Here is a 24,839-nt window from a genome sequence, read left to right on the forward strand (position 1 = left end):
CCTTCCTCCATTGCCACTTCCAAAGATCCTCCAGCCCATCCCTGTCCTCCAGCCCACTCTCAGGAGGGTCTCTGCCACTGAAAGCTCCTTAGTGGAACATAAGCTTCCTTGTCCCGACCCAAGAGGAAGGGTGGGAGAGAGATCTGGGTATGCTCAGGAAATCTGGTCTCACATCCCAGGCTCCTGACCCTGGGGTAATACCCCATCTTCCCGCTGTACACGGTCCCAGGGATATCACACCTCTAGGGGCTCAGCACATGTTTGTGAGTGCATATCAAAGGTAGGTCAGCTACTTAGGCAGAGCCTCACAAGGTGGCAGACACTGGGGGCATCAGCAGGGTCCAGGGTCTACAATAAGGACGCCAGTGTTTCTTGAGCACCTACTATGTACCAGACTCTCTACAAAGTCTACTTTTGTTTGCACCATCCTGTCTCTGCTCTGCATGTCCAGAAATCAGACAGGCAAGTGAGGACTGGCTCACACTCCTCAAGCATGCTGCGGCTACTAGGTAAAGCAGGCACTCGTGCCTTCACTTAGGAGGATCCGTGCAGCTTCCAAGCGGGCCGGACTCCTCATACCTGTGGTCAGAGCCTCACCCGTCCTGCTGCAAGGTCCTGCTTGAGATCCTGGCTTGGAGGAAAAGACATTGCATGGCATTAAGGCCGGCTGACCTGGCTTTGACAATAATGCCAGTCTGTGGAGCAAGCTTGGGATTCTCTCTCTCTGCTCCTCTCCCACTCACACACTCCCTGTCTTAAAATAAATAAACATTAAAAAAAAGAAAAGAAAAGAAAAGAATGCTGCTAGTGAACAAGAGTTTTGCATTTATTTTTGCATTTATGAGGCACTCTCTGAGGTACCGTATCAGGTGAGGGACCCTCCGGTCCCCACGCCACCTGCCCCTCCATAGCAGGGATGTGCTGCTATAGAGGTGGTGGGCTCCGTGTTGGCTGAGCCCTTCTCTGGGAGGCAGAATCTAGGTTCCAGCTCTGTGGCTTTGAGCAGGTCACTTCCCCTCTCTTGGCCTCTGTCTCCATTCGTAAACCAGAGATAGTGCTTGCTCCTCTGCCTCTTCCATGGGTGGCCGTAAAGATGCAACGGGGTCATGGATGTTGACGTGCTGTTTCCAAGTGTCAGGCCTCCCTGTGGGAGAAGTAGGCGACTTTAGAGGGTCTTCTTTCCCCGTTCCTGGAGGAAGTATCCCGCAGCTGCCCTGCACTCACAATAACCTCAACTCAGGAATGGCCTTTTTCTCCCTTCAGGGCCCACCTGGCTTACCTGGTCCTCCAGGGCCCCCTGGACCCCCTGGAGCTGTGATCAACATCAAAGGAGTAAGCTGCGTAGGGCGGGGGAGGGAGACCTTCAGGGGCCACTGGGGAGTAGGCCCCAGACTGGCCTAAGCTGGAGTCAGGCGTCCTGATGGCCTCACTTCTCTTGTTCTCACTTCCTGCAGGCTGTCTTCCCAATACCAGTCCGGCCACACTGCAAAACGCCGGTAAGTAGTATACAGTCACTGCCCTGAGGAGCAGATGTTGGCATAGAAAGCGACTCAGAGAAGATGATCCGTCTTTGTGTTGAAGCCCTTCAGTCCATCAGTGTTCTCTTTGATGTCTCCTATCACTTACATATAGACCCTTAAGTAGGTCGCTAGAAACTCCCAGATAACAGACCATGGCAGTGACACATACTGGATCTTCTAAAAGGTGCACACACTGGCAGAGTGTTTCTTTTAATGCAATCAAAAAGCAATGTCTTTTGTTATTATAACCACATTAGCTTCACGTTTGGAGCAAATAGTAAGAAGTAAAATAACCCCCTTAAAAATACAGATGGGAAAATAAAGCAATTCCAATCAGTGTTCTTTGCGTTAGGAACTTTTGGCTAAAACCTGTAAGTGAATGTGTGCTGTCCCTTCCCATCTGGTATGTTGAACAGCATACAACGCTGAGAGGAGAGGAAGGACTCTCCCTCCCACTTTATAGTGAGGAAGCAAACTGGGACTGGGCCAAGCTCACAGAGTTGTCCAAGGTTTCAGTACTGACAGAGCTGGGGTCATCCCTCGGGTCCCCTGACCACTAGGCACTGTGACTCCAAGGGGTCAGGCACGTGCCCGGTCACCCCAGCTAGGCAGTGGCACTGTCCCTGAGGTCTTGCCCATTTCTTTGGGGAAGCCCAGGGAGAGTGGGCCTGTCCCTGTGCACGGGCATTGGTCACAGAGCTGTGCATGACCATTTCCTCATTTGTTCAACAAGTATTTATTGAGGACTTACTGAGAGCCAAGTACTCTGCTTGGCCCTGGAGATGCAGGGGTGAACTAGACGGGCGTGGCCTCTGTTCTCAGAAGTTTGCAAATTACAATTTAGAAAGGTTCCTTGAAGTGGGTTCATAATTGATGCTTGTTGGGTGTGGTGTTGAGGCTCGGGTCAGAGGCTTTAAAATGACGCAGTTTGGCTGAGTTCTGTCCATGTCGAAACTTTGAGGCACCCAAGTCTGCAGCCCAGGGCCCGGGAACTCTGGCATAGAATGCAGATGATATGACCCACTAAGACGTCCAGGGGGCCTGCTGGTCTATGTGAGGACGACATCAAGCCAGGTCATGTTTACACCGATCGCCTGAAGGGAAACATAAAATGTCAGTGCTGGAGGGACGCTCCTGAGAGATGACTGCATTCCTCCTCCTTATCATACAGAAGGAGAAACCGGCAGCCCAGAGAGGCAAAGGGTCTGCTCGAGATTCCTGGAGAGTTTGTGCCCAAAGCCCCTCTCCGCTAACATGATTGCAGGTGTCATGGGACAGCACTTAGCAAATGTGAGAGTGTTCTAAAAATGTACTGCAATTACCACAACCTGTGCTAGGACCCTTTCCAGTGGCCACAACCTTTGGGGTCATGAGATTACAGAAAAGAAACCAAAGATGAGCTCAGAGCATTTTTGGTGAGCTTTTGATTTCACATTGCCTGGCTGGACACCGTGGGGCTTGGGCATGGACATTTCCTGATCAGCTCTTGAAACGGACACTTGAAAAACAAATGCTTTCTGTCACGTCCATCATTCTATAAGCCCCCTTCTAATTTTGGCCCCTTCCTGACACCACCATGATTTCTAGCCACATGGGGACCGGAGGAACCCTATCAGCATAGCCACAGGATACCAGCTGGCCACTCCAGCCTACATCCTTAACTTTGAAATGTCTTTTCTGGGGGATTCTCATCTGTTCCCCCCATCTTCTCTGGGTGACCCCTGAGCAACTTGTGACCCTCCACCCAAAAGTAGGAGGATCCTGGTGCCAGAGGGATCATTTTGATTCCACATATCAACTGGGAAAAGGGGAAGTTGGGTATTAAAAGCAGGGTCTCCAGTGGCTCTGTTCTATAGAAAAGGCAATGCAGGAATCTGGAAATGAACTGGGAAGGAATATTATCTAGGACAACTTAGATGCCAGACCCCTGGCACTTAATGGGGAGTCTAGAATAGCCCTTCCAACCAAATGATAACCCCCCCTTATTCATTACCACTACCGTTATCAGCTCCTGTTCATTATGCACATCCTTGGTTATACACCGTAGCAAAGCTAATGGCTGTGTAGCCTCACACCTGGGTCGTCACTCACTGGGATGCTTGACCTCTCACATGAATCAATCCTAAATGATAAGAAAGCAGGCCAAGAACGCTCTCGGTTGGCTAAATCAACACCGTCGGGATTTGTTGTCTTGCAGCTTTGGGCTTTCCCTTCGCACGGTTGTTCAACCAGTAGGTCTCACCTCCCCCCCTGCTGGCTGCATAATGGGCCGCCCCGGTTGAAGGCCTGGGATGCCTGTGCATTGAGGGCTCCTGGGATTCTGAGGGTTCCAGAGCCAAAGAAAGGCCTGACTCCGTGACATTGTGCCTCCTACCACACACCCCCGGGACAGGGGACAGTGGCAGCTGCCTGTGGATGCAAACACCAGGACACGGTTGGCACCTTATGACCTTGCCTTTCTCTCTCTCCAGGTTGATACCACTCATCCTGGGAATTCAGAACTCATCACCTTTCATGGTACAGCTTCTCTTCTTCACCTTCTGTTTCTGTGGGACTTTTCCAGACCCTTGTAGCTCTGCAGAAGGTGGTCTCCACTCCCAGTGCTGGACCTAAGACTCATGGTGGGGAAGATCTGGCTGCATGTGGTGGGATCAGGGGTAGCTGAGCCAGCGCTGTGGGACTGGGCACCTCTCCGGTTTTGTCACACGTCTGTATATTCTATACATCGTGGCTGGGACTTCCAGCCAGCAGGAAGTACTCAGGTTGGCTGTTTATTTGTTAATTTGTTCATAAAGCATCCACCGAGGCCATAGTGTGTGAATCTATCCCGTGCACTGGGCAGATGAATCCTACACCATTCTTGCCACCCGGGCCCTTAGACTCCCTTAGATAGAACTATTTTAAAAATCATTCTAATGTAATATACCAAGAACTAATACAGGGAAGGGCTATGGGAGCTCAGAAGACCTTTGCTTCAAAGTGTTTTTGGACCAGCAGCATTAGCATCTCCTGGAGGCGTGTTAGAAATGCAGCGTCTCAATCGCTTCTCGGGCCTTTGGGCTAAGATCAAGTGTAAGATCCACTGCAGACCTGCTGAATCAGAGGCTACACTTTAAGCCCCCTACTGTGTCTGCACAGGAAAGTGTGAGAGGTGCTGGCTCTAGGTGTCCGATTAGTAAATGTCAGCAAGGGGCATAGGCCAGGAGACAGGAGTCTGCAGGGGAGCAGTCGCTCTGGTCCCCTGTCCCCACTCTCTCTCTCTCTCTCTCTCTCTGTGTGTCCCTCAGACTGAGAGGTCTGAGCACTTGCAGTTTAAACAGGGAAAAGTCATTTTTTCCCCAATACTGACCTCTGGCTCTGCTCTGTTGTCCATGGCCCGCCAGGCTGTGGTCTTCCTGATGATATCTGGCCCTTTGGGTTTTCTGTTGGTTTTGGTTACAAGGTCCAGACTGTTTCCACCCTCCATGCTCAGATCCAGTTCAAGGCTCCCCCTGCCCCTGGTGCAAGGGGGACCTTGGGGAGGCGGGGTAGAGCTGGATTTGCTGTCTCAGATCCCTGGTGGTTCCCCCATCCCCACGGGGCCACTCTGGGAGACAGGGGAGGGAAGAGACCTTTCTGGACAGGACAGCCCCTGGTGAGCCTGTATCCTGCTACTTACTGGTGGTTGTTACTCCCGCTCCGTGAGATAAGCAGCCACATGGTGGTGATCGAGCTCACCATCCCCTTCTCTGGGCTTCACCACTCCTGTGATCTCACCAGGGAGGGTGGAGGCACTGCCGCCCTGGCCCTGTGATTGCATCTCCCAGGGGACCCCCGGCTGGTGGTGTTGGGCCTCTGGTACTCACACTCCTCCCGTGCCGGGAAGCCTGAGCACCCAAACCCCATCTCTCGGCCCGAGAGCACTGCTGGGTCGATCTGTCACATCTCTTGGGAACTGGGAATTCGGAGATCTAGTGTCTACCCCACCCATCAAAGTGGGGAAAGGGGATTGCTTCCCTTTCCCAATGCTGAACTTCTGGAAGGCTCCCTCCGTGCCTCTCCCCCACTATAAAAGAGTTGGAGAGAGAGAGAGTGCTTCTCACAAATCCTGAGGGGTGGCGGTGGGGTACACAGTTGGCATCCTTCCAACTTTGTGCATGGAATACTTCGCACCCTTATGGTCCTCTGAGGGAACCTGGAAGGTTCCCCTCCTCCCCTATCCCACCATGCCACACACACACACACACAGATGAGATGGGACTGGAGGCCTGACTGGGTGTTGAGCCCTCAGGCTGTGTGCACGAAGCTGTCTGAGACAGAGTTAACTGTAGCTTCTGCTGGGCCCCCACTGTGCATTGCTGGTACCTTAGAGACAGCACTTACTGCCTCCTGCTTCACATTACCCTTCACCGTGTCCATCTTCCCATAGAGACCGAGCTTTTGAAGGTCAGGAATTGCATCTGATGTATCTACCTCTGCCCTCCCCATAATTTAGCAAACAATTTCATACCCTCAATAGGCCTTTGTTTATTGAGTGGACTTTGCTAAAAAGGCTCAATTTGAAAACTTGTCACAGAAACGTTTTGTATAGAATGAAGGTGATTTTCCGCAGTATTTTTTTTTTATATATAAAACATATGTGTATTTGATGGCAGGTGTTAAAGGAGAAAAAGGATCCTGGGGTCTTCCTGGCTCAAAAGGAGAAAAAGGCGACCAGGGGGCCCAGGGACCACCAGGTATTTTATCCCTTGTTCTGGATCTTGCCTTTGATTTCTGTTCCTGAGAAATCCAGCTGAGCTATAAAGTAAGACGGATTATATTACCACCCTGACCACAAGCTCCATGGAGTTCTAGAGAGACCCAGTCGTGGGTCCAAGATGGAACACTGTCAAAAGAGACCAGACGTTCCTGTGCAAAGCAAGGCCCAAAGAGGGCCAGTGACATGCTCAGGATCCCACAGTGTCTGGGTTGTGGGGCCCAGCCAAGGACTCGTTTCTGCCTCCAAGGCCAGTGCCCACTCTGTTAGCTAAACCAATGTGGGAGCACTTCCACTGGGGAATAATGATGGATGCCAACTTGGAGTGTTTATTTTTGAATTTCTGAGATTACGGTGGTGAATTTTACGCAGCATTTCTTTTTCAGGCCCTCCAGTGGACCCGACTTACCTGAGATACCTTCTAAGCAGTTTGAAGGTGAGTATCTCTCTACCAGACATTTGGCCTGTGTTTCCAAGTTCTCGAGCTCATGGTATGCACTGGTTCGCCTTACTCTTATTGAATGTTCTCTGCTTGCAGGGGGAGAATGGAGACAGGGGGATCAAAGGAGAAAAAGGAGACTCTCATGGTGACTTCTTTGTGTCAGGGCCGCCAGGACTACCAGGAAGTCCCGGCCTGGTTGTAAGTAGTGATTTTTCCTCGCCATTTTCCTCAGTGAATCACAGCCTTCCCTGACGCACCCCAGTGGGACTAGGCAGTTGGAGAGTCAAGGGTCTGTCACAGCACCACAAGCTGGAGGTAGGAGTTGGGCATCGGCCTCTCTCCCTCGTATTTACTTACCAATAGGGATGTTGGCTGAGGACCATGGAGGAAAGGGAGCCATGGCCATATGCGTTCAGGTAACTTCCAGGTCATTAACCACACAGCCTTATTCATGTCAACGGTGGAAAATTTGCTCAACCCAAGGAGTTACTAACTAATGGTGAACATATCAGATAATAAAGGCAGAATGGAAGGTGAGGGAGATATTTTTAGAGGGGCTATTTGATTCTTCTGAAATCTCACGAAAGAAGGAGCCCCTAGATAGGCTTGGTCTTCTTAGGACACCAGGTTTCTCCAGCTCACAAGAGAAATTCAAGTTGTCTCCAGTGAGATTATGACCAGATCATGACCCTCAGGAACCAGAAGTAAACCCTGGTCCTGGACAGAGCTCACCATGAGGGCAGACTCCAGCAAAGCCAAGAGACCAGGATTCTACTTCTACCTCTGCTGCTAATTTGCTTTGACACTTTGGACAAGCCCTATCCCCTCTCTGTGCCTGGGTTTCTTAATCTGTGAAATGCAAAGTCTGGGCCCTCCCGACTCCAGGGCTCTCTGGGGTTGTATGCAGTGACATTAAACGTAATGACTGGGTTGCTGTTCTTTAGGTCTTACACCTGAGTTGTGCCCAGATTGGAGGATAATGATAGCAATAGCTCGTATTTATTGACTTTTTACAAACATCCTCACACAAAGAAGAGCTGGGACTTACAGTGATTACTGGGACTTACAGTTGCTTTCTCTCTTCTGTTACTGTGCTCTTGCCTTGACAGGGGCAGAAAGGGGAGACTGTCGTCGGGCCCCAGGGACCCCCTGGTGCTCCTGGCCTGCCTGGGCCTCCTGGCTTTGGAAGACCTGGTTCACCTGGGCCACCGGGCCCCCCAGGGCCACCAGGACCACCAGCTATCCTCGGAGCAGGTTAGTACTGTGAATGCCGTCCCTGCTGTTGAGCTCAGGGTCACCACATCGGGCAGGCATGTCAGAGCCACACTGTATGACAGAGAGCTATTTCCAGGTTGGAGCTTTCTTTCTTTCCTTTTTTTAAAAAATTGATGTGTAATTCACATGCCATAAAATTCACACATTTAAAGTGTACAGTTCAGTGGTTTTTAATGTATTCACAAGGTTATGCAGCCATCACCTGTCTCTAATTCCAGAACATTTTCATCACCCCAGAAAGACACCCTGCACCAACTAGCATTCAGTCCTCTTTCTCTCCTCCCCCCAGACGTGGGCACCTGAAGATTTACTTTTTATCTCTCAGGATTTGCCTACTCTAGACATGTCCTATCAATGGGATAATAACAATGTGTGGCCTTTTGTGTCTGGCTTCTTCCACTCAGCATCCTCCATGATGTATTCTGTGTCAGTACTTCGTTCCTTGTTATGGCTTAATAATCTTCCACTGTGTGGACATAGTACATTTTGTTTATCCATTCATCAGTTGGTGGACATTTGGGTCATTTCCACTTGTTGGCTATTAATAATAACATTGTAGGGATGCCTGGGTGGCTCAGTTGGTTAAGTGTCTGACTATTGGTTTCGGCTCAGATCATAGTCTCATGGTTTGTGAGTCTGAGCCCCGCATCAGGCTCCTCTCTCCCTCTCTCTCTACCCCTCCCCCATTCTCTCTCTCTCAAAAATAAATAAATAAACTTAAAAATTAAAGGGGCGCCTGGGTGGCGCAGTCGGTTAAGCGTCCGACTTCAGCCAGGTCACGATCTCGCGGTCCGTGAGTTCGAGCCCCGCGTCGGGCTCTGGGCTGATGGCTCAGAGCCTGGAGGCTGTTTCCGATTCTGTGTCTCCCTCTCTCTCTGCCCCTCCCCTGTTCATGCTCTGTCTCTCTCTGTCCCAAAAATAAATAAACGTTGAAAAAAAAAATTAAAAAAAAAAATTAAAAAAAAAAGAATAACGCTGCTGTAAACATTCATGCACAAGTCTTTGTGTGGACATATGTTTGCAGCTCTCCTGGGTGTTTACCCAGGAGTGGAATTGCTGGGTGGAAGAATGTATGTTCACTCTGTTTCACTGTTTGAGGAACTGCTAACCTGCTTTCCAAAGTGGCTGTGCCATTTTTGCGTTCCCACTGGCAGTGCACAAAGCTTCGAGGCTTTCCTCATTTTCACCAACACTTATTATTGTCCTATATTGTTTATTCCAGCCATCACTCATTCACGTGCAGTGATATCCTGCGGTGCCTTTCCCTGAGGTCTAATGGTGTGGAACGTCTTTTCATGTGTGGGTGGAAACTCCTTGACTGCTTTGTCAATGCCTGGCCCTTAAGGGACTTGAGGACCAGCACTGATTCTAACTCTATAAAAACTCTCCTTACCCATAGCTACCTCACTTCCTCAAATAAAAAATGGGTGGGGGCCATTTGGGTGGCTCAGTCAGTTAAGTATCCAACTTCGGCTCAGGTCATGATCTCAGGGTTCATGAGTTGGAGCCCTGCATCAGGCCCTGTGCTGACAGCTGGGAGCCTGGAGCCTGCTTTGGATTCTGTGTCTCCCTCTCTCTCTCTCTGCCCCTCCCCTGCTTGCTCTCTGTCTCTGTCTCTCTCTCAAAAACAAATAAAACATTAAAATTAAAAAAAAAAAAAAAAGGAAATGTAACTCCAACTAGCTTAAGCAAAAGGGAGATTTATTGGACGTGAAGGAGGTGAATCATTAACTTATCGGAGGGGCCAGCATGCAGCGGGACCTCAGGCACAGCCGGAACCGGGGACTCAACCCCTGTGAGGATTCTCTGGCCATCTCTTGTCATGGCTTCTCTCTGTATGCTAGCTTCATGCTTCTTCACCACAGACCACATCCTCTGCATGAAGGGAAATATGGTTACTGACAACTCAGAGCTTCCACAATCAGCTAGAAATCTTGGCCTTCCTTCTTGGTGTTAGTTTGTGAGGTCCTGGGGTGGAGGACGTAGGATCGAATTCTGTCTAACCCATCCTGGCCCAGATACCCAACCTTGGGCCAGTCACCTGTGGCCAGAAGGTGCGGTCACATAACAACGAGGCAGTGCCTCCTGAATCCAAATGGTGGTAGAGGGGATGGGGAAGATCTTAAGAGAGGGTGAGGATACTAGTCCTACAAAAAAGGAAGGTGCTAGGCAGATAAAACCACAGGTGCCAACATAACCTTGAAGGATGAGCAGGAGTTGCAGGAGGGGGAAGGATATTACAGGACGTGGAGAATCGGTTGTTCATAGCAGCTCTGTATGGGATGCTGCCCACGGCTCCTCGCTTCGCTGAAGGATTGCCCCTCACGTAATGCCCACAACCCACAGTTTACAAAATGCTCTCATACCAATTATCCCATTTAATCTTCACAGCAACCCCGGGAGGGAGAGGAAATGGATATTACTATAAAACTCATTTCATGGATGAAGACACTGAGGCTCAGAGAGGTTAGAGACTTGCTCGAGGTCACAAATCCTAGTGGGAGACGAGGCTGAGGTCCAAATCCAAGTCCTCTGACCCTCCCCTCACTAGACGTTCACCACCTATGTCGTGATTTTCAGGTCCTGTGCCAGAACTGCAGACCTGTTTACGTGACTTGGAAAATCTCGTACAGTAATTTTACTGGGACTTGTGAAAACATCCTTCACTGCCAAGAGCTTTGCAGATTTTGGGAGGTTACAGAGGTAGAAGGAGAGCACAGCCATGTGCATTGTTCTAGGGGAAGAGGGCACTGACTCTTCAAACGCTGAGAGCCCCTGGTTGGGTGCTATGTAGTGTGTATCTTTTCTCGGTTCTCACCTCAGCCCAGTGAAGGAGAAACGCTTGTTTACATTTCACAGGTGACGAAACTGTCGCTGCACTACCCCGTCCTCCTGCAGCCCCAGCACCTTTCTTCCTCTTTCTGAGCCTGCTGGCCTCTGTGTAGCAGTTACTGGCTTGTCTCTAGGGTGAAGTAACTTGTGTGAGTCAGGACATATTTGGAAACTCAGCACAGACTGACCTATATAAACAACAGAAGCACCAATAATTTATTCACTTACAAAACCCAGAAGTCCTAGCGTGGCTTCCTGCAAGGCTACAGTCAAGAATCCCAGATCTTTCCCAAACCTGCCAATGTGGCAGAGTCCCAGGCTGGGCCCACAGCCCCCTACAAGATGCAGTTGCAAAGTGCAGAGCTCCGAATGGGGTGGTGAACACTCCCCTCAGTGACCAGCAGACATCTGAGGCACTTTTCAGAGAGCGTGCTTTTTTTGTAACTTGTCTTTTCTGCTTTGTCTTAGCTGTGGCCCTTCCGGGCCCACCCGGCCCTCCAGGACAGCCAGGGCTTCCCGGATCCAGAAACCTGGTCAGTGTTATTATCAGTATGTATTCTCTCTTCTGCTCTGGGTGGATTTACTTAGAACTTCAGCTGTAGTGTTTAGGGGCCGGCACGCTTCTTATGTAAGAATTAGGCCTCCATGGCAATAGAATCGGTACAACTCCACATTCGGAGGACATGTATTACCTCTATAGGTGACTTATTAAGTAAAAAGATACAGACTACAAAACCATTGATGATTTTGGTTCCACGCTCCTGATCCTTAATTCACTAGACTGTAACAGTAACCGATTGTATTACATCAAAAAACATAAGCACGAGAGTAGAAACAATATGGCAGCAGGTCCTGTGCTGGTCAGATTGGCCCTGGGCAATTCAGCCTTCTCTCTCCTGCCAGAGGATGGCTCTTGCACATTCATCATCCTACACACCACTGGCGCAGGGGGGAGGTAGCACTCAGACCCTATTATGATGCACAGGAAGAGGGACAAATACCTCACAAGGATGTCAGGAGTCCTGGGAATGCTCTTGGATCTTGGCTGGATTTAACTGGAAAATTTGGCTGCCAGATGAAAAAACCGTCCAGCAGACGACGGAATTTTGATATCTGGCGCCTTTGGGGGATTTCCGAGCCATCTTGCTGCACAAAGTCATTATTTTCAAGGCTAGGTGAAAATTAATTTTTTATAATCTTTCTCAGTTGAAACGAAAAGTAAAAGCTCTCTTGGACTGATAATTTCTTTAAGACTTGATGCTTTTCGATAGATTTCTGCAGCTTCTATGTCTGCTCCTGGATTTGCCAAATGGATGTCGAATCTTCGGCCATTTCCTAGACAAATTGCGGACCGTGATTTTCTATCATGTATTTAATGTTACAACTACCCAGCTGGGCAAAACGGATTCAAAACTTAACTGGCATCGCTCATTGGCTTGCCTTTCTTATTCCAAATGAAAACAAACTTGAAACTCTTTAAGGAGTAGCATGAGGTAAACGCAATTAACGTCAGTGCTGCTAAGCGGCTCACACAAAGGAAGTGTGCTTTTCGCAGAGCTCACCCGCGACTTCGCTAATGCCAGGACTCCACAAAGATAACTCTGTTTACAGCTTTTTAATGTCTTTGCGCTCACGGAATATTATCTTTCTGTTGTCATTTATTTATTACAGTTTCGATTTATGTTCTAAGCCAACTCATGTTTTCGTTTCCTCAAAAAGAATATCATTTGGTTATTAACCAAGGTACATGTCTCTCTAAGGCACAGTGAGCCTTTTCATTGGCTCTCGGGGGATGGCGCCTGTTTGCATTTGCAAAGGCCGATTTTTCAGATGGTACCACCGCTCTAATGGTGACTGCACTGTCTGGAATTTAAAATTTCCTGACAGGTTACGGCATTTAGCAGCATGGATGATATGCTGCAGAAAGCACATTTGGTTATCGAAGGGACGTTCATCTACCTGAGGGACAGCACGGACTTCTTTATTCGTGTCCGAGATGGGTGGAAGAAATTGCAGGTAATTTTTAAGCTTCTCTTAACAAAATGCCTCCAAATCCCCTCTTAAAAATAACAATCGACCCCTGGAAGCACCATTTTTCTGTTTTGAAAATAGCCCAACAGTTTCTAGCTGATGTCTCATTTTCAATGTCCTGTTTTCCTTAAGCTGGGAGAACTGATCCCCATTCCCGAGGACAGCCCACCGCCTCCTGCGCTCTCCAGCAATGTGAGTGGTTGCCCTGCCTGACTTCTCGCTCCCTCCCTCAGCAGCAGCAGCTTCTGAGTCCCCCTTGCTGTCCAGAACCAAGCTCTCCAAGCTCTGGCCAGCCAGCTCTGCATGGTTTAGTATCTAGTGGAAGCCCAGAGATTGCCAAGTGCCAACAGAATGTTCTCGTTAGTAGAGCAGAGGAAGAACTGGACCCAGAGGCAGGAGAGCTGCTATTTCCACATCATAGCTGAATCCTCTTGGGCAAGAGGCTTGCCCACTCTCAGCCTCAGTTTATTTACCCGTGAAATGATGGCCGGCATAAGCAATCTAGAAGAGCCCTTTAGTTTTTGCACTCTGAGGTTTCTTTGCCTGAGAACGTTGGCAGCTTCCATTGTCCCTTTTTCAGCCCCACAGCAACCCTTTGAGGCAGGCCTTGTCATCCCCATTCTGCAGCTGAGGAAACCGAGGCTCTGAAGAGTTGACTGTTCTATTAAGTGAATGTGTTGACTGTGAAACATGGGTCTTCCTCTTCCTTGGTTCAGTGTTCTCTGTAAAAGATTTGAGAATATCCCCTCCCTTTCTGAGGATCATTTCTGCATGGGGACATGAAACTCTTGGCAATTAAGAGCGGCCTCCAAAACAATGGCAAGCTATTTAAAGTATCTATTCAAGAGACATCACTCTTGAACCTCCGTGTACTCTGAAGAACAGTTTGAATGCATATTCAGGACTGTTTGTTTTCGTCTTTCCCATAACAGCCCCATCAGCCACAGCCTCCACTGATGTCTCTGTCAAGTGTCAATTACCAGAGGCCTGCAGTAAGTATAATTCATGCATTTATCCTGCAGATGCTGAGCTATGTGTCTACTGTGTGCTAGGCCCCGTGCGTGGTACACAGTTCCCACCCTCAAGGTGCATCTAGACTAGAGAGAGGGGCAAACAAAAAAACAGGTAGTTACAGTAGTGTGGTAAGTCATTGGGGCGAGGCCAACAAAGGGGCCTGGGGGTGTGAGGAACATCAAAGAATTCTGGCATCTTTAGAGGGGGTGACCTCTACACTAAGGCCTAAAGGAGAACTGAGAGAAGGAGAGACCCAGGTGGGGGGAAGAGAGCGGGCATTTGAGGCAGAGGGGATTTGGAACAGAGGGAGGCAAGAGAGAGAAGTGTGCTTTTGTGTAGTTTTAAGTATGTCAGTCTGGCCGAAGAGGCAGAGCTCAAGGTAGAGAAGGGAGAAGGTGAGTCTGCAGAAGGCAGAGACTTGTCATCGAGAGCTGGTAAGCCAAGCTAAGGACTTTGACTTTTTCCAGTGGGCACTGGGCAGCCACTGAAGGGTCTTAAACAAGAAAAGGGTCTATAAGATTGGCATTTGAGAAGTTATCTTGGTTACAGTGTACAAATGAGTTGGAGGGAACGGGACCAGGGGCCCAAAGACAGTTAGGTGGCTGTTGTTTTATCTGAACCAGGATCACAGCAGTGAACATGTAGAAAAGTAGGAAGATTGGAGAGAAATTAAGGAGATAGGAGAGTGACAGATTAGGTCACTGGTATGGAAACGGGGCAGCAAGGATGAGGGAAATCAGGAATGATGCCCAGGTTTCTGCTTGGGTAATTGAGTGGTGCTGGTTTCCTTCCCAAGGATCATTTTGTTACCGGAATTAAAATTCTGACCCTTTTCCTTCACTAGCTTACGTGAAGATTTTGTTCAGATAATTGCAGGAACCTCCTGGCACTCAACTGCAGGAAGTACAACTGGGTCTGTGGACTCTTGTCCCTGCTATTAGTCTGCTCCTCTCCCTCTACAGACCAGCTCCTGCAAGGGTCTTTCTTCCCGCCTCCCTTCCGCCCCCACCCCAACGCGCAGATGTAGGTTCCATCCACAAAGCTTGCACACACCACTTTGGGTTGCCATGGCGCTGATCCTGGCCTCCACTCCATGTGATCTTGCAGCTGCAGAGCCCAGTGCTACCTCACCCCATTCAGAGTCTGGGGAGAGGTAGTCTACATGGGTCCCCTTGGGCTAATTGCCCACTCCCAGCCAGATCAACAGCAGCCAAGAGAAGGAGATTGAATGACCTAAGGCCACTCTTTTTAGCGAGCGTTGTGGGGACATTTTCGAAAAACAAGCCACGGGCTCGGCAGCCACCAGAAATGGGTTTCCTGCAGTGCTGCTACTTGTCAGGCAGGACCTCATCCGGGGCCCACTGAGTGTGGGCACCTGTAGGAGACCTGAGTGGAGGCCACCCGGAGGGAGGCAGATAAGGGGCCTTATCCGGAGATACAGATCTGGGAGTCTTCAACCGAGCCAGGGCAATGGTGACGGAGGGCACTAGGCGTCCCAAAAGAGAATCTGCACCCTGAGAAGAGTTTGGACTGTGAGGAGCAGAAGCAAAAGGAACTGATGGAAGAAACGTGAGAACAAACAGAAGCCATAGCCAGAGAGGAAGAAAGAATGCCAAACAAGGTAGAAGCCAGCCACGTCACATGCTTCCAGGAGGTCCATCAAAAGAACTGAATGGCGTTCTCCAAATTTAGAAGCCAGAGAAAAGCATTTCTGGAGCGTGAGGGGGTGCCGACGAGATTCCCTCTGCTTGAGGAATAAATGGGAGGTGAGGTGAGGAAAGAGAGGCGTGTGTAGGTAACCCAACCAAAAGCTCAGCCGTGAAGGGGAGAAGTTAGGGCAGCGGCTGAAGGATTTTTAAAATAACATTTTATAAATTCTAAAGTAATCTGTATTTTTAGAACATTTGGACAATAAATAAAAAGAATGGAGAAGGAAACGGGACATGGCTGTAACTTTACCAAAACTACAACCATCCACAGACTCACCCTTTTAACATTTGATTGTTGAAACATTCTTGTATTCATAAAAATGATAGCGTGTCCGTCATAAAAAATGTTCTGGCACTTAGAGAAATATAGATGTGAGGGCACCAAAGCCCCCAGTCCCACCATTCAGAAACAGCCATCATTCCAGACAGTTCTCTATGTATTTTTTTAAGGAAAGAGAAGTGGAGACAGGTGGGATTGGAGGCATGGCAGGGAAGCCCTGTGCTCACCTCTGCACCTTTCCTAGGTGTCCCCTGGTGTGGGGACACCATCCTCCTGTGACTGCCCTTGGGTGTGGCCACCAGAAACCCACTGGTTGGAAGATGATGAGACCAGAGGGCCTCTTGCCTCAGGTGCTACAGTCTGCAGATACATGGGAGGGAGGAAGACAGAGTTTGTATGTGAGACTACAAGTCTGGTGGCCTGGAGGTGGTCGTGGTGAGTGAGCAGCATGCTGTAGCCCCCTCCCCATGCTAAGGGCTGCTGCTAGGAGGGCTGCAGGGGAAGTCTTGTCTCAGTTGGAAGGGGTGGTGTGCTTGACCTGGACCTCTATCCAGCCTGGTGATACAGGCAAAACAAGGATGAATAAAAAGAAGGAAATTGGGGGATGTTGCGAGCTTGGAGTCTGTTCTCTTCAAAATGGGGCAGGAAGGGGATGGTGACATGGAGAAGAAGGTCCAGAGACGGGCAGGGACTGCTTGGAGCAGTCTGGATGTTGTACTTCACGGCAAGCTGTGCCCAACCGGGTGGACGCTGGAGGAGCAGAAGAGTGCCAATATGGTGGCACTTGGGGCTGGGCCACAGAGACGCTTGGTGCCGGGTCTCATTCAGACCTGAGAGACAGCGCAGATGTGCGGAGAGAAACACCGACCACCTCCCACCTCGCCACACAGGGCTCATTTGCATGCCCTTTGGTTTGAGATCGTTTGAAATATTTTTCTTTTCTGGAGACTTGGGCACAGGGTCTGCACCAGCCCTCCCAGCTCTATGCTGATGAGAGGACAGCCACTCCTGAGGTGACATCGAGGAGGGAAAGGACCGCTCCTGGACACATGCCACAGAATGTATTACTCCAGAGGGCACAGCACAAAGGCCGGGAACGAGGGATGGGTTTTGAGGGAGGAAGTGTGGGAGAAAACAAGACTATGGAAGGACTTTTATTTTGGCTGCTGACCAAAGTGGCAGGAATGCAAGGCTAGAATTACTGTGCGACCCCTAGTTTCTAAAAGGGTCTGCCCAGCAGTCTTAGCTATAAATGTCATGACCTTCTCCTTTCAGTGCCTTTCCCTCCGGGCCTCTCACAATCAGCCCCAGGCCTACTGGGGAAGTAGAAGAAAGGGCAAGGTCAGAAAGCTTGGTGTAGCTCTGGGATCCAGGACCAGAGCCACTCAAAACCCTCCTGGAAGCTGAACTAGGACATACCCAGAAGCTTCCAGCAAATGGCCTGCACACTAGATTCAGATCTCTGAAGTGGTCTGTTTTGTTTTGTTTTTTGTTTCATATATGGAAGAAATTTCCACCATTTAGAGCTGTTCAGAGAGCTGAAGCAGCCTGCCTGGGATCTGAGCTCTCCTGCCTTGGAGATGGTCAGGCTGGGGCTGGAATGCTACTGTCAGGTGGAGGCTGAATATGATGACCTCTAGCACCTTCCATCCCAGCAAGTCTGGGATCTTACTAGGAACATGAGATGGGTGTGGGGGTTGGGGTTTGCTTTTTAACTAACTGCACTGTCTTTTCTCTCACTTCCCTTTTTCAGCTGCACTTGGTCGCTCTGAACACGCCATTTTCTGGAGACATTCGAGCTGACTTTCAGTGCTTCCAGCAGGCCAGGGCTGCGGGACTGTTGTCCACCTATCGAGCATTCTTATCGTCCCATTTGCAAGACCTCTCCACGGTTGTGAGGAAAGCAGAGAGATATAGCCTTCCAATAGTGAACCTCAAGGTAAAAATAAATATTCTTCCCATTGTCTCCCGGACACACTGGTCTCCACAGAGTCTGTAGGCAACTGCCACTTCCTGACATCATCACAAGTGTGCTGGTCTGAGACCTCACCTGCCTCTGATTGGCTATGTGACTTTGTGTGGGTCAGTTTAACCTCTCTGTGCCTCAGTTTCCTTGTATTTACAGTGGCCCTTGGACAGTACGACTCTTGGGGCAGACAAAAGGAAGGAATAATAATCCCCTCTTTCACTTACATAGCTCTTAAAATGTTTACTGTATATCCATTATCTTAACAGATACTTCCAATAAAAGAGGGAGTTGTTCTTTCCTCAGGTTGTCAGATGAGGAAACTGAGGCTCAGAGGGAGAAAAGAGTTTGCCCAGAAGTCGCTACCAACCAGAATTCCTTTCCTTGACTCTCAGTCCAGGGCCGTCAGTTCCGCCCGAGGCTGCTTTCTGTAGGGCATTGACTGGATGGCACCAGAGAAGAGCTACTTAGCACTGGTCCCAGAGCGGAGCCACGTCATCCTGCACCCTCCTTTGGTCCTCTCCACATATCTAAGCTGCCCAAACCTGCCAGACATTTCTCTGCCCCCTTTCACTGGCCAGGCAGGGCCTTGTAGGCCTCCCGTTATTCCATGGAAATAGCCGGCTCCTTTAAGGCTACAGAGGGACAGCTCAGTTACTGCTCAGACCCATCCTGGATCCTGACCTCTCCCCATATCTCAAAAGTGCTTTGAGACCCTTAAGTCCCTGTGACCCCAGTGCTCCAGTTTGGTACCTTGAGGCTAGCAAGTTCCATCCTGACCCCATAGCTGGCACTTTCCATCCCTTCTCCTGAGGTTCTCTTCTGCCACATTCACCCAAATCATTTATATTCTTGGAATACAAATAACTGAAGGCAACTGGGCTCCTTCAGGAAAAGAAGTAAGAGATTCATCTCTGTATCACCCACAGTGTAGATTGACACAGGCCTGGCACAGATTTGGAGTTTGGTGTATATGTATAAAATTTTTAAGATAAAAATTAGTGAAGACGTGAAACACACTTTGGTTGGGGAGCAGCCTTCATACACATATGATAAGAGAAACTACCACAAGAAATAGGACCATAAAACCAAAAAGGTTCAGGGATGGATGATGAACTCAAACCACAAACAGCTCCTGAACTCCCACTCTGTCCAGGCTCTGGGCTTGGGGCTGGTGGCTTTGGTGGGAGGTGGTGTGCGGGCCTTGAAGAATGAATAAATAGCCAGTCCGTTTGCAGGCTGATGGCAGAAGAATTCCAATGTAGCATTTCTATCTCCATAGGGCCAAGTACTTTTCAATAATTGGGACTCAATTTTCTCTGGCCACGGAGGTCAGTTCAATACACATGTTCCAATATACTCGTTTGATGGCCGAGACGTGATGACAGATCCTTCCTGGTAAGTAAAGGTAGAAGCCCTCAAAGTATATGGGGCTATAGACTGTTTTAAGAGACATTCTAACAATGCGATGCTTTTACCAGCTGCCCCTCTGGGCTGTTGCTAGACTGAGCCTCCGTGAGCCAGCTGAGGGCCATGGAGAGAGTCCTGGCCTCGCAGCCAGGGGACCTGAGTCCAGTACCTTAATAAAGGACCTTTCCAGGTTCTCCCACTCTCTGAGCCTCAGCTGCCTCGTCTGTAAAATGGTCAAAATAATCACATCTATCCCCTAGGAGTGCTGTGAGCATCAAATGGTAAGTATGAGACTGTCCAACATGCAGTAGGCACTCGATACCTGGTAAGGAACGCTGTTCTTAGTGACCCTTTAACCCTGTGCTGTGGGAGCTGTGCTCTAATTCTTTCAATACGTGTGCTCATTAAGATCAGAACGAACTGGCAAAGCTTTCCTCAGTGTCTACCCTATGCCAGGCCTGATGCCCCCCCTGAAAGGCACAGTAGTAAACTACATGACCCCATGCCCTTACAATGCTCATGGTCTACAGGGGAAGACAGACACGAACCAACTACAATTCTGGACAGAACACTGTGATTGTAAAATGGAGAAACAGATAAAGATGACACAAGCACAGAGGAAAGATTCGTTCTTGTTTGGGCTGACAGTTAAGAGGGCTTCCTGTAAAAGGAAGCATTTAATGGACTTTGGAAGATGAAAAGGGGTCACTGATCTGAAAATGAGAGAGAAGCTACTCCAGGCTAAGAGACCTTATGAGCAAAGGTTCAGATTCACAAAAGTGGAGAGTCTGATCTGAGAAAGTCCGAGGTGGGTCTGGTCGGAATACAGGATGTTCAGCTAGCCGAAAAGAGCAACTTTCCAAGTGGTGGGGTCTGACCATGATGTGGGGCCAGACCATGAAGGACTCAGGAGTCTGACTTGGTTCATTACTTAGGCCAGTTTGTTCACCGATGGGATAGGCCACAAAGAAGTGACATGTCAAAAGTAACGTGGCACAATTCTTTTGCAGGCCCCAGAAGGTCATCTGGCACGGCTCCAGCATCCATGGAGTACGTCTTGTGGATAAGTACTGTGAAGCGTGGCGAACCGCCGACATGGCTGTCATGGGACTGGCCTCCCCACTGAGCACAGGGAAGATTCTGGACCAGAAAGCATATAGCTGTGCTAATAGGCTAATTGTTCTGTGTATCGAAAACAGTTTCATGACAGATGCTAGGAAGTAATGACCCTCCAATGATTCTTAAGAGTTTTCCAATTTTTCTTATGTGAAGAGCCAACACTGAAATCGAAAATGTTTAAATGTTGTAAATATTAATTGTTTATTACACATCCGTCACAACAGCAGCCAAAGAAAACATACCTCAATACACTCAAAACTGAAGACATAAAGGACTCAGATCAAAAGTAAAATCTGATCCATCTATCGGTGCTATAGATTCTGCAGGAGACCCCATGCAGTGTGAACACATCCCAGCACGGTTAAGAGCGAGTTGAAAACAAAGGCCTTGGCTTTCTGCCCACTGCATCCTTCAGAAAGTAATTTCTTCCTTTAACCATTGTTGTTGAGTGTAAGATGTCCTTCATGTTTTCTCACAAAGTCAGTGTTTAGAAATGTTACCCTAAGTTATGTGCAGACCGAATGCTTTATTCTTCATACATCCATAATATACATCCGTCCTTTGCTGTTCATACAGAGACACAGAACTGCTCAAATGATCCTATTTGTATTTTCTGATATTACCAGACCCTAATGTTTATTTCCTAAAATATTTTTGCCATCATGCTTTAGGAGTTTTAGATTTTTACACAATATTTTAGTATGGCATCTGTTTATATAACTCCGACTTGCTGGAAAAGGTTAAACTCCAAATTATCTGAAACTAGAAAAGAAATAATGTGTAAGACTACCTTTCCCTTGGCAGGCCCTCCCCACCCTCTGCCCCAGATTTTATGACTTTCGCGGGGCAACTCTCGAATTATAACGGCGTTGAACAAACAGGTTCATGAGGATGAATTTTCTGAGACACATATATCTTTGTGCTATATGCTTTGATTTTTTTCCATGTAAGTGAACATAAAAACGTCTTTTCCAGGTGCTTTCTTCTGTTTGACTCTTTTCCCCTAGTTCCTTTATTCTCCACCACTGATGTGGAAGTGGCCCTGGGGTGGGTTTGCTAACCCTGCCACTGCTCCACAGCCCTCGGGAGATGATCAGAGAACAGGAGCATTTCCCGTCACGCTCCTCCACCCCTGCCTGTTGTCTCCCACTTGGAGGGCGCAGCATGGGGTAGGGCAGAAGGACCCCAGCGAGGAAAACAGGGTGAACTATGACTGTTGCAGTGCGTGACCTTGGGCAAGCCCGCCTTGTTTTTTCAAGGAGGTTGGGATAAAATAACCATATCAGCTCCCAGTTATTAAACATCAGACTTATTATAAGGCCCTTTTACCTTTCTTAATAACCCTGCAAGGTAGGTATTTTTAGCTCCACTTTATAAATGGAAAAAAAAAGTTAGGGCTCAGGAAGTCCCTTGTTTCGGGTCACCCAGCTGGTGAGTGGTAGGTCTGTGTCAGATCTTTGCAAGGAGCCACTGCACGAGGCTGCCTGTCTGCTCCCTCCAGCTCTGAGTCTGTGGCGCTCTGGCTCTTGGCTTGACCCTGCAGAGAAGCAGAATCACCAGGCACGGGGCATGCTGGGATACTTCCTCCCATTCAGCTGGGCTGGCCCAGAAGCTCTGCAACGTGAATCCACCCGAATAGTCCTTGAGGTAGGAAGGAAATTGAGGACAAAACAATAAAAGGAGACAGCCCATAACCTCACTTAGGGGCTTCCTAAGTGGAAGAGTGATGAGAATCTCTAATGAGTCATGGAATAAAAGACAGCTATAGGTTGGAAAGCCCCAGAATTGGATTGTTGAGGACCAGCCCATCCACCAAGTGAGTGGGGGCTGGGAGGTGCCTGGTACAGACAGGAACAGAGACAGGAGAGGGACAGGAGGCTCCTGAGGTCATGAAGTGAAGATGTCATCCATTTTAGTCAGAGCCTACCATGGGCCTGGGTCACAGAGCAGGCAGGACAATATTTACAGGTCACAGAGCAGCCAGGGAGAGTGAAAAGGAGCAGACACTCCTTCTGCTAACTCCCGGAAGGGAGGTTGAGTTGTATGCCCTGGCTTCCCAGTCCTCTTTCTCCATGGGAGTAGCTATAACCAACCAGCCCTCCTGGAAGAGGCCCTGAATCAACCCCAGCCCTTTCAGTCTCGGAGAATGATGGTTAAAATCCTGGGCATTCAAGACCCTTCAGTGAACATCAGCTTTCCTGTCACTTGCCAAAGGCTACCAGCCCGGTCTCCTCATGGTTACTTAAGTGAGTCACATAGGCCTCTGCAAGACCGTTGCTCACGGCCCACCCCATCCTGGGATAGCCATCACCAGTCTACGTCTAGCCTCGCCCGCTCGCTGATAGCCAGTGCAGACTCTGCTTCGTCCTCGACATCCCCCAGTCCCCTGAACCTGTCTGCCATTTGTATTCTTCCTCCTCTGAACACCTCAGGTGCTTGGCACATACTTGAAACAGAGGCTGAAAGGTCCCTAAGCCTTTGCTTACTCCTGAATGTACCTCAAGACCAGGAAACGGGCTAATTCTCTCAGGAATAATAGGGAAGGAACTATGCCCCCAGTAGTTCATCTTTACAGCACTGGAGGCCTTTGGGTACTTGCCCTGAGTCCACAGAGCATCAAGGTCTGAAGCCCACAGTGTCTAAGTTCCCCTGTCCAGAAGCAAAACCAGAAGGACGGAAGCAGATGTCAACATATATGAGGGGCCAGGCCCCGTGAGGAGACAGGCTTTGAAGGGCAAAGAGGAGCCAAGAGACTGAGAGGGTATGGGAGGTGGTGAAGACAAAGCATGGAGAAGGTCCAGGGTGATACTCTCTGCCAAGCTGAACGTGGCCATGTGGTGGTGTCTGAAGGGGAACTGAGGAAAGGAGGAGGATGGATCCCAAGAGCCACTCTCCAATTTTCCTGCACCCACTGGACTTCGTATGGCTTGCACTACATTATCTGAACCCGTAGAGAGTGCAAGAAGGAGACAGCACAGAATTCAGGGAACTGTCAGCAATACAGTAGAGCTGAATACTCATCAGTAAGGGAGACACAAGTTGAATTCATAAGCCAAAAAACATAAAACAACAAACAAAAAGGAACGGCTCTGGAAACCAGGAAGAAGGGCGGGGGATGCAACAGACTCGTGATGTGGTCACTTAGTCTGTTCTGTGTGTGTGTGTGTGTGTGTGTGTGTGTGTGTGTGTGTGTGTGCCTGCGTGTCTGCTCTCTTGCTTCTGCTTCTCTCTGTACTTGGCTTCCTTCCCTCCAGAGAGGAACAAGAGTTCTCCGTGTGGCACAGGTTGTTCCCAGACAGCTCCAGGCGTATATTACTCCACCACCCCAGAGACTGGCCTCAGAGAAGAGACTTCCTCTCCCCTCTGGATTATAGTACTTCCTGGAAAGGACGCGATCAGTCCCACCTGTGTTGTGTGCCTGTAAGTGGGATTGGCAGCTCCACCCAAGATGAGTTGTGCAGAAAGAACATATCCTCCACCCAAAACGTGAGGCTTACAATGACTGGAAAACGGGGACTCAGAAAGTTGAGAAAACAACAAACAAGCAAACCAATAAAAATTCCAACACACACAGCACCAGGGAAGGGCTGAGTGTGGGGTGTGTGGTGGTGGATGATAGAGGTGAGATCACACTGGCCTTGAATTCTGGAAGAAGACATTTGAACTTGATTCTGCAATTGGCACACCTTGGGAAGATTTTAAGAAGATTAGATACGAGATCAGGTCTTGGAGAAAAATCAAGTAGGTCTTTTGTTTATTCATTCATCTGTTCAGAAATACTTTTAAAAAGTTTTTTTTTAATGTTTATGTATTTTTGAGAGAGAGAGAGAGACCAGGGGAGGAGCAGAGAGAAAGGGAGACACAGAATCCGAAGGAGGCTCCAGGCTCTGAGCTGTCAGCACAGAGCCCGATGTGCAGCTCGAACTCACAAACCGTGAGATCATGACCTGAGCCAAAGTCAGACACTTAGCTGACTGAGTCACCCAGGAGCCCCCAGAAGTACTTTTTGAATAATGATTTTGAACCCAGGACTATGTTTGGATTTGGAAGTAGGAAGACAGATGATGCCCCCACTTTTCAAACCCACTGAACTCATTCTCATGCCACAGACTATTTCAGATCTCATGTGTATCTCCTTTCCCCCAGCCAACTCCACAGAGACCTCACCAGTTGAGGCAAGTGTATATGTGCAATCTCTGCCTAAGCTAGCAGCTGGAGAAGCACTTCTCTGGTTACTCCTTGAGCTCCTGGGTCACTGAGGCACCACTGAGTCCCTCACAGCTCTCAGATCCCCACTGGCCGACTTTTTCCTTTGCTTTCCAGTTGATACTCCAACTTGCAGGGCAGTGGAGTGCAGACAGGCCCTGGTCTGGGTTTGAATTTGGGCTCTGCCCTCTAAGAGCCTTGTAATCATAGGCAGGTTACTGAAGATTGTCCCCTACATTCAACCTTTCCCTGCAGCTCAGTTGCTGTAGCTACAAAATAAAGATAGTAATAGGACCTGCC

General features: G+C 48.9%; 1 protein-coding gene across 1 annotated transcript in view; it reads left to right on the forward strand.

Moving 5' to 3' along the window:
• Positions 1 to 21,311, forward strand: part of COL15A1 (collagen type XV alpha 1 chain) — a 109,941-nt gene extending 88,630 nt beyond the window's left edge. The window contains exons 28-41 of the mRNA XM_025919598.2: positions 1,264 to 1,332; positions 1,455 to 1,496; positions 3,992 to 4,037; positions 6,155 to 6,235; positions 6,642 to 6,691; positions 6,794 to 6,895; positions 7,807 to 7,951; positions 11,273 to 11,337; positions 12,692 to 12,820; positions 12,968 to 13,027; positions 13,768 to 13,827; positions 17,592 to 17,777; positions 19,087 to 19,202; positions 20,225 to 21,311. Of these exons, the coding sequence (XP_025775383.1) occupies positions 1,264 to 1,332; positions 1,455 to 1,496; positions 3,992 to 4,037; positions 6,155 to 6,235; positions 6,642 to 6,691; positions 6,794 to 6,895; positions 7,807 to 7,951; positions 11,273 to 11,337; positions 12,692 to 12,820; positions 12,968 to 13,027; positions 13,768 to 13,827; positions 17,592 to 17,777; positions 19,087 to 19,202; positions 20,225 to 20,438 (1,365 nt within the window). The 3' untranslated portion in view covers positions 20,439 to 21,311. The remainder of the gene's footprint in view (positions 1 to 1,263; positions 1,333 to 1,454; positions 1,497 to 3,991; positions 4,038 to 6,154; positions 6,236 to 6,641; positions 6,692 to 6,793; positions 6,896 to 7,806; positions 7,952 to 11,272; positions 11,338 to 12,691; positions 12,821 to 12,967; positions 13,028 to 13,767; positions 13,828 to 17,591; positions 17,778 to 19,086; positions 19,203 to 20,224) is intronic.
• The last annotated feature ends 3,528 nt before the right edge of the window (positions 21,312 to 24,839 follow it).

Source organism: Puma concolor, chromosome D4 (assembly GCF_028749965.1).
Source record: "Puma concolor isolate L17-30 chromosome D4, mPumCon1.1.hap2, whole genome shotgun sequence".
In the NCBI taxonomy this organism is placed as follows: domain Eukaryota; kingdom Metazoa; phylum Chordata; class Mammalia; order Carnivora; family Felidae; genus Puma; species Puma concolor.